The sequence below is a fragment of the Colobus angolensis genome, unplaced genomic scaffold (assembly GCF_000951035.1).
Source record: "Colobus angolensis palliatus isolate OR3802 unplaced genomic scaffold, Cang.pa_1.0 Scaffold83, whole genome shotgun sequence".
Lineage (NCBI taxonomy): Eukaryota > Metazoa > Chordata > Mammalia > Primates > Cercopithecidae > Colobus > Colobus angolensis.
The window spans coordinates 1,085,293-1,094,927 of NW_012122154.1; the positions used below are offsets into that span (position 1 = coordinate 1,085,293).

Sequence of the window (9,635 nt, forward strand, 5' to 3'; positions counted from 1 at the left end):
CAAGCGGAAAATGTACTACTTGATTCTTTTTCTTTTCCTTCAGGACCTGGCGTGAATTATTCAGGGTGTCAGATCACATGGGCTAAATTTTGCAAAGTAAGCAATCTTGTAAAATTCTCGTGGGAATGGGAATGCCTACCTGCACAGCTGTCATGGAGGGCTCTGACTTGAAGGCCCTGAACTCTTGGTCCAGTAGCCAGTAGGACCTGCCTGAGGGTAGACGGGCCTGAGGAGTTGGGTGGTGCACGGTGCCCCTAGGAAGGGAAAGGCTGGGATGGCAGCAGACTTGGCTTTCTCATTACTCTTTTCTGCAGGAAAACATGGCTGGCAAGGGCTTCTCCTTCTGGGTCTGGCTGGACAATATCATTGACCTTGTGAAAAAGTACATCCTGGCCCTTTGGAACGAAGGGTAGGTTGGACAGTGTGCACAGATGTAACCAAGCTCCCTGCTCTCAGCAAGCCAGTGGCAGGGGATGGATGCCCTGTTAGCAATTACAACACTGTTCCTCCTCCTTGGCTCCAGGTACATCATGGGCTTTATCAGTAAGGAACGGGAGCGGGCCATCTTGAGCACCAAGCCTCCAGGCACCTTTCTGCTAAGATTCAGTGAAAGCAGCAAAGAAGGCGGCGTCACTTTCACTTGGGTGGAGAAGGACATCAGCGGTAAGGGAGGCTCCCACCCACCCCACCTGCTGGCGGCTGCTGAGGCCTCATCACCGCGGCTAGTTCCAAGCACCTACTGCCCCCTGGTGGTTGGAGATGGCCCCGACTCCCTGCCTCACTCAGACTCGCAAAACACATTTGGGTGACTTCTAAATCCTTCTAGCTAAAGGATTGATTTGTCTTTGTTTTGCTTGCTCCAGTGACTATGTGTTGAGAAATTTGCAATATAAGTTGTATTCTTCATCCCTTTTTCTACTTAACCCTGTTAATATATCTTACACAAGTAGTTACATTCAAGTTTATTTTCTATGACCCAACTGGTAGCCTCTTCTAAATTAGAAGCCAGCCTGAACATTTCCACTGTGCCAGGCCACTGAACAGGGTGTTCAGGGTCTCAACACTAGGGTGGCTTAAGTTTTTTCCCCTTCGAGGAAAGAAAAAATGGGCAGTTTTCTCTGAGATGACCTAACTGTAGGTTCCATGATCTTTCCTTCCCATGTGCCGTGACAGGTAAGACCCAGATTCAGTCCGTGGAACCATACACCAAGCAGCAGTTGAACAACATGTCATTCGCTGAAATCATCATGGGCTATAAGATCATGGATGCTACCAATATTCTGGTGTCTCCGCTGGTCTATCTCTACCCTGACATTCCCAAGGAGGAGGCATTCGGAAAGTATTGTCGGCCAGAGAGCCAGGAGCATCCTGAAGCTGACCCAGGTAGTTGTTGATTTTCTATGTTCCTGGCATTTAATTTTTGGGAAAAGTTAGAAATTTGGGGATCCTTGGAGGATAGATAGGCAAATGCCTGAATAACCTGGGGGATCATTATTTCTCCTTATGGGAAAGAACTGTAGTAGGTGTTTTTGTTGGGGTGACTGATGGGATTTGAGAGGAGAATCAGAATCAGTTAGACTAGTGCAGTTCCTGCTCCACAGAGAGTGCATGACTCTAAAGAGGGGATACAGCTTGGACAACATGGTGTAACTTCGTCTCTACAAAAAATACAAAAAAATTACCCGGTGTGGTGGTGCGCATCTGTAGTCATAGCTACTTGGGAGGCTGAGGTGGGAGGATCACTTGAGCCGAGGAGTTCAAGGCTGTAGTGAGCAGTGATCGTGCCACTGCACTCCAGCCTGGCTGATAGAGTGAGACACTGTGTCAAAAAATACAAATAAAGAGGGTATTAATACACATATGTCCCCAAAACATGCCAAAAACACGAGAAGAGAAAGGGCAGTTAAACATGCCAAAAACATGAGAAGAGAAAGGGCAGTTAACAGGATGCCCAGCTGGTACAGTGCTTCTTAGTAGATGCTAGAAGGTTTGAGGCCCAGATTTCAGCCCAGCATATGGCTTTTTGCCTGTCACTGAACCATGTCAGTGTGCCAGGTGGTCTGAAGAAAGGGTTTCTGGAGGAAATTATTATTAGCCGCATGGGAGTATGGTTTGCACCAGAGTAGAAGAGCTGGGAGCATAATGTTTGAAGGGGAAGACAGTGACTGGGTGGAGGGGCAAGGGATTGGTATATAGAATGTGCAACTATTGAAAATAAGGTATTTTTTAATGTGTAAGAGAATATGTATTTATATGTTACATATAAATTATTTTAGCTGGGCGCAGTGACTCATGTCTGTAGTCCTAGCACTTTGGGAGGCCCAGGTGGGAGGATCACTTGAGCCTGGGAGTTTGAGACCAGCCTAGACAACATAGTGAGACCCTATTTATACAAAAAAAAAATATTTCTAATTAGCCAGGTGTGGTGGTTTGTGCCTGTAGTCCTGGCTACTCGGGAGGCTGATTGAGGTGGGAGGATTGCTTGAGCCTAGGAGGTTGAGGCTGTAGTGAGCCGTGATTACACCACTGTACTCCAGCCTGGGTGACAGAGCAAGACCTTGTCTCACCAAAAACAAAACAAAACAAAACAAAAAAACCCAGAAATTAAAAACACTATTTTACATTAAACCTGTAATCTCAGCTGAGCATGGGGGTTCACATGTGCAGTCCTAGCACTTTGGGAGGCTGAAGCAGGAGGATCACTGGAGGCCAGGAGCTCAAGACCAGCCTGGCAACATAGCAAGACCCCACTACACACACACACACACACACACACACACACACACACACAGAAAGAAAAAAAACACCATGGCCGGGCGCGGTGGCTCAAGCCTGTAATCCCAGCACTTTGGGAGGCCGAGACGGGCGGATCACGAGGTCAGGAGATCGAGACCATCCTGGCTAACACGGTGAAACCCCGTCTCTACTAAAAAATACAAAAATCTAGCCGGGCATGGTGGCGGGCGCCTGTAGTCCCAGCTACTCGGGAGGCTGAGGCAGGAGAATGGCGTGAACCCGGGAGGCGGAGCTTGCAGTGAGCTGAGATCCGGCCACTGCACTCCAGCTCGGGCGACAGAGCGAGACTCCGTCTCAAAAAAAAAAAAAAAAAAAAAAAACACCATAATCTCTGGAGCTGTCCTCAGTGTGGGGGGCGGCCCTGTCTGTTCCCATTCAGCACTTGCTCTTTTGACTCTCTGGGTTCTCTGTGCAGGTCCTGATGGGGAGTCTCTGATTTGCCACTCTTTGTTTTATTTAACTTCCTATAATCATAAAGCCAGAGATGGACTCTTTTTTTTTGAGACAGAGTTTCACTCTGTCGCCCAGGCTAGAGTGCAGTGGCACGATCTCTGTTAACTTCTCCTGCCTCAGCCTCCCTAGTAGCTGGTATTACAGGCGCCCCCACCGCGCCCAGCTAATTTTTGTATTTTTAGTAGAGAAGGAGTTTCGCCATGTTGGCCAGGCTGGCCTCGAACTCCTGACCTCAGGTGATCCGCCTGCTTCAGCCTCCCAAAGTGCTGGGATTACAGGCATGAGCCACTGTGCCTGGCCTAATGATGGGCTCTTTAATGTGATCCTTTAGGGTTGGTGCCTTGCCCCAGTTGCTGTTGAAAAAACTATCTTTGTCCAAATGGCATACACACAGAAACCTGCAAACTTCCCTCCCACTTTTTCCTAGGAATTCCTTCCAAGGGCTTTCGTGGGGTGGGGCAGAATGGGGCTTGGAAGAGGGAGTTCCAGCTAATTGACTGTTGCCTTTCTCCTTTGCTGGGGTCCTGAGTCTTGTTCCCGCTGTAGGAGTTACTCACTTCCTGTCTGCGGCCTATCTCTCTTTCCACGTGTGCTTCAGTTGGGAGATCTGTTTATCAACCCCTGCCACACGGCTCTTTGTTCCTTCTGCAGAGGACATTGGGGTCCCACGGCTGGTCCTTTTGACTCATTTTGCTTTCACGGTCTCTACCTCCCAGACTCAGGCTGCATCCTCCATTACCATCGCCCTTCCTGTGGGCTGGGAGGCCAGGTCCTTTCCTGCCCAGCAATGTCAGCCTTTCCTCAGGGGCCAAGGTACTCATCAGGAGAAAGGAACTAATTACTTGAGTAATTTGCCTGCCTTGCTGAGAGGAGTGTGCCCTGAGGGACTCCGTGTGAGTGTAGTGACGGGTGTGGGGGTGTCCCAGTGTTATTATAAAATGGGTGCCTTCAGGAAGATGAACATGTGACCATTTCCTCTCTATTTCCATCATAAGAGTATTATGGTATGAGAGTCTCAGGGTTAGATTATCGTCCCAAGACTCTTCTCTCTTCCTTCTCTACTGGAAGCCCACACAGCATTTCCTTGTGGCTTGAGGGAGAGGTTCGGAGCCACCTACAAATTAGATAAAGTATGTTTACAACCTTGTACACAGCCACACATGAAGCCATTTTTCTCAGCTTTTTTTTTTTTTTTTTCTGAGACTGAGTCTCGCTCTATCGCCCAGGCTGGAGTGCAGTGGCGTGATCTGGGTTCATCGCAACCTCTGCCTCTCGGGTTCAAGAGATTCTCATGCCTCAGCCTCCTGAGTAGCTGGGATTACAGACATGTGCCACCATGCCCGGCTGATTTTTGAATTTTTGGTAGAGACAGGGCTTCACCCGTTGGCCAGGCTAGTCTCGAACTCTTGACCTCAAGTGATCTTCCCACCTGGGCCTCCCAAAGTGCTGGGATTATAGGCGTGAGCCACGGTGCCCAGCCTTGTTTTTGTTTTTGTTTTAACAGTCTTACTCTGTCTCCCAGGCTGGAGTGCAGTGGTGCGATCTCACCTTACTGCAGCCAACAGTCTCACTCTGTCTCCCAGGCTGGAGTGCAGTGGTGCGATCTCACCTTACTGCAGCCTCTGCCTCCCAGGTTCCAGTGATCCTCCTGCCTCAGCCTCCTGAGTAGCTGGGATTACAGGCATGCCACCACGCCCAACTAATTTTTGTATTTTCATTAAAGACAGGGTTTCGCCATGTTGGCAAGGTTGATCTTGAACTCTTGGCCTCAGGTGATCCACCTGCCTCAGCCTCCCAAAGTGCAGGGATTACAGGCATTAGCCACTGTGCCCAGCCTCAGCTATCTTGATTGCTGGAGAATTAAATCCTTTTCTGTCTAGGGTGTCAGCTCCCTAAGGGCTGGGCCAAAATGGTTGCATTTATAAGACACTGGAGCCCAGCCTCAGTAGCTCCTTTGAATTCTGCACTGAATTGATCAGTTTCTTGGCCCAAAGTAAACTCAGATGGCGGCCCAGATGGCGGCCCAGGAGCCACTCTGCAGTGCCCTCTTTCACATGGTCATCGTGCTTTCTGATCCCTCAGGTTATCTCTAAGCCTCATGTTATGACTGTGCTGTTCTCAGCCCACCCCACCCTGTCCCATGCCTTCTCAATGGTTTGTTCACCTGAATTCCCCAGATTTCATGTCAGTATCCCCAAGGTTCCTTGACCTCTTGGTGTAAGCATTCAGCATCTAAAATTCATTTTATTCCCGTCATTGCATTTCTAACTGTAGAACAAGAATTATAAATGACAAAGCTCATAGAAAATTGGAAACTTTTCTTCCCCCTCCCTCTTATTTTATACATAAAAGAGAACATGGGCCGGGCGTTGTGGCCAAGGCTGGGCATGATAGCTCATACCTGTAATCCCAGCACTTTGGTAGGCTGAGGTGGGCGGATCACTTGAGGTCAGGAGTTTGAGACCAGCATGGCTAACATGGAGAAACCTCGTCTCTACTAAAAATACAATAATTAAGCCGGGTGTGGTGGCTCATGCCTGTAATCCCAGCACTTTGGGAAGGTGAGGCGGACGGATCACCTCAAGTCCTGACCTGAACTTGGTCAGGAGTTCAAGACCAGCCTGGTCAACATAGTGAAACCTCGTCTCTACCAAAATTACAAAAAAAACAATTAGCCAGGCATGGTGGCGGATGCCTGTAATCCAGCTACTCAGAAGGCTGATGAAGGAGAATCACTTGAACCCTGGAGGCAGAAGTTGTAGAGAGCCGAGATGGTGCTACTGCACTCCAGCCTGGGTGGCAGAGCAAGACTCCGTCTCAAAAAAAGACAAAAATTAGCTGGACATGGTGGTGCCGCCTGTAGTCCCAGCTGCTTAGGAGCCTAAGGCAGGAGAATGGCTTTGACCTGGGAGCAGGAGGTTGCAGTGAGCCGAGATTGTGCCACTGCACTTGAGCCTGGGCAACAGAGTGAGACTCTGTCTCAAAACAAAAACAGCAACAACAAAAGAGAGAGACCATGCCTTGCTCCAGGTCTCTTAGCTATTGAAGATGTACCTGGACCCAGGTCTCCGATCTTCTAGTTGAAGCAATTGTACTGCCCTACAAAGTCATATTCTCTTTGGTGCTTCCTGATTGATGTATTTATCCAACTAGGAAGTTACTTATGCCCTCATCCAAAAATGTGGTAGGGGCCAGATTAGTGCTGGTAGGAATAGGAGATATAACCTTTGGCTTTGGAACCACAAGCATTAGCAGTCTCCATGTTCTTTAAAGACTCGGTGATGTTGGTACACCATGCAAAGACTACACAGGCTTGGTTCCTGCATGCAGAGAAGTTATCTAAGAGATATGACCAGGCTAGAATGGAATCCTTAGACCACATGGAGGCTGTTAAACTTTTACATAATCTAGGGGAAGAATGGACACAAGGTTGGCATTAGTCTAGGCTCAGGTGGGAAAAGGTTATGCTGAAAAGCCTCTGCAGCTCAGGACAGCTTTGTGCAAAGAACTGAGGTTCAAAGCTGCTAGTGCCTAGGACATCAAATAGTATAGATGAGGGCGGGCAACGCTGAGGGGCGGATGGAGCTTTCCAGACAATCTTGGCATGAGGATGGAGTGAGTTTCAAATCAGTCCTGCCGAGGCAGATGGCCTCCTCCGGCTCTGCTTACTGAATGCGAAGTCACAGTCAGTAAGAAAACTGGTTTTCTTTTTCCCAGGCGCCGCCCCATACCTGAAGACCAAGTTTATCTGTGTGACACCGTAAGTGGCTTCCTTTCCCAATTTTGCCTTCATTTCTAATATCCTCAGTTATCCCTGGGAGTAGGACACTGGGTGAGAGTTAATCTGCCAAGGGTCGGAAGCCCCTGGGCTATGTTTAGTACTCACAGTGACCTTGTGTGTTTAAAAAGCTTGAGCTTTTATTTTTCTGTTGGAGACCAGAGTTTGATGGCTTGTGTGTGTGTGTTTTGTTCTTTTTTTTTTTCCATTGTGTCTTGTCAACCCCCCGTTTCCCCTCCTGCTGCCCCCCATTTCCTACAGAACGACCTGCAGCAATACCATTGACCTGCCGATGTCCCCCCGCACTTTAGATTCATTGATGCAGTTTGGAAATAATGGTGAAGGTGCTGAACCCTCAGCAGGAGGGCAGTTTGGTGAGTATTTGGTTGACAGACTTTGTCCCTATAAGGGAAGTTGGTCCCCTTTGTGTGATGCTCTCACATGTACACACCGAGAGCTGGTCACTCGGAATGGTAGGAGGTTCTAGAGCATTGCTTTCCAAAAGAAACGGTATGAATGCCACGTGCGAGTATAAATCTAGCAGCCACATTGGAAATAGACGAAGTTAATTTTTACAGTATATTTTATTTAACCCAGTAAATCCAACATACTGTCAATTTAACATTTCAGGCCAGGCGTGGTGGCTCACGCCTGTAATCCCAGCACTTTGGGAGGCCGAGGCAGGTGGATCATGAGGTCAGGAGATCGAGACCACAGTGAAACCCCGTCTCTACTAAAAATACAAAAAATTAGCCAGGCGCGGTAACGGGCACCTGTAATCCCAGCTACTTGGGAGGCTGAGGCAGGAGAATGGCGTGAACCCTGGAGGCAGAGCTTACAGTGAGCTGAGATCACGCCACTGCACTCCAACCTGGGTGACAACGAGACTCCGTCTCAAAAAAACTAATAATAATAATAATTTAACATTTCAGAAAAAGTTGAGGCTGGGTGGGTGGCTCACGCTTGTAATCCCAGCACTTTGGGCGGCTGAGGCGAGTGGATGACTTGAGGTCAGGAGTTCGAGACCAGCCTGACCAACATGGTGAAACCCCATATCTACTAAAAATACAAAAATTAGCTGGGCATGGTGGCGCACGCCTGTAATCCCAGCTACTCGGGAGGCTGAGGTAGGAGGATCGCTTGAGCCTGGGAGGTGGAAGTTGCAGTGAGCTGAGATCGTGCCACCGCACTCCAGCCTGGGTGACAGAGTGAGACTCCATTTCAAAACAACCAAGCTAAACTAAAAGAAAAGAAAAAGTTGAGACTTTTTTTTATTCTTTTTTTCATACTAAGTCTTTAAAATCCGGTGGGCTTTTGACAGCCACAGCACAGCCCAGTTTTGCAAACCAAATCTCAAATGCTTGGTGGCCATGTGTGTCTCGGGGCTCCTGAATTAAACAGTAGATCAAGGGCAGAAGATCTAAGGCTATCCTGGGAATAGCCTTATTATGGAGATCTGGGAATCGATTAAGGGAGGAAGGAGAAAGGGCCCTTCCAGAGGCAGGGTCCTCTAGGGAGGAGAGTAAATCTGGCTTTTCTGACCATCCCTGGGCCCTAAGGGACAGGAGATTGGATAGCAGTGGTAGCCTGAGTCCTGTCCTCTGAAGGGCTGGGGGCGTGGCCTGCCAGTTGCAAAGGATGGACGACTGAACTAGTTTTCCCTGTCTGTCCCTCCAGAGTCCCTCACCTTTGACATGGAGTTGACCTCGGAGTGTGCTACCTCCCCCATGTGAGGAGCTGAGAACGGAAGCTGCAGAAAGATACGACTGAGGCGCCTACCTGTGTTCCGCCACCCCTTACACAGCCAAACCCCAGATCATCTGAAACTACTAACTTTGTGGTTCCAGATTTTTTTTAATCTCCTACTTCTGCTATCTTTGAGCAATCTGGGCACTTTTAAAAATAGAGAAATGAGTGAATGTGGGTGATCTGCTTTTATCTAAATGCAAATAAGGATGTGTTCTCTGAGACCCGTGATCGGGGGATGTGGCGGGGGGTGGCTAGAGGGAGAAAAAGGAAATGTCTTGTGTTGTTTTGTTCCCCTGCCCTCCTTTCTCAGCAGCTTTTTGTTGTTGTTGTTGTTGTTCTTAGACAAGTGCCTCCTGGTGCCCGTGGCATCCTTCTGCCTGTTTCTGTAAGCAAATGCCACAGGCCACCTGTAGCTACATACTCCTGGCATTGCACTTTTTAACCTTGCTGACATCCAAATAGAAGATAGGACTATCTAAGCCCTAGGTTTCTTTTTAAATTAAGAAATAAGAACAATTAAAGGGCAAAAAATACTGTTTCAGCATAGCCTTTCTGTATTTAAGAAACTTCAGCAGCCGGGCGCAGAGGCCGAGGTGGGTGGATCATGAGGTCAGGAGATCAAGACTGTCCTGGCTAACACGGTGAAACCCCATCTCTACTAATAGTACAAAACATTAGCCGGGCGTGGTGGTGGGCGCCTGTAGTCCCAGCTACTCGGGAGACTGAGGTGGGAGGATCGCTTGAGCCTAGGAGGTTGAGGCTGCAGTGAGCCGTGATTACACCACTGTACTCCAGCCTGGGTGACAGAGCAAGACCTTGTCTCACCAAAAACAAAACAAAACAAAACAAAAAAACCCAG

General features: G+C 48.5%; 1 protein-coding gene across 1 annotated transcript in view; it reads left to right on the forward strand.

Annotated features, from left to right (window-relative positions):
• STAT3 (signal transducer and activator of transcription 3 (acute-phase response factor)) overlaps positions 1-9,635 on the forward strand; it is a 94,528-nt gene that overhangs the window by 83,223 nt on the left and 1,670 nt on the right. The window contains exons 18-24 of the mRNA XM_011929718.1: positions 44-96; positions 315-409; positions 524-663; positions 1,174-1,383; positions 6,967-7,009; positions 7,289-7,401; positions 8,705-9,529. Coding sequence (XP_011785108.1) covers positions 44-96; positions 315-409; positions 524-663; positions 1,174-1,383; positions 6,967-7,009; positions 7,289-7,401; positions 8,705-8,760 — 710 coding nt within the window. The 3' untranslated portion in view covers positions 8,761-9,529. The remainder of the gene's footprint in view (positions 1-43; positions 97-314; positions 410-523; positions 664-1,173; positions 1,384-6,966; positions 7,010-7,288; positions 7,402-8,704; positions 9,530-9,635) is intronic.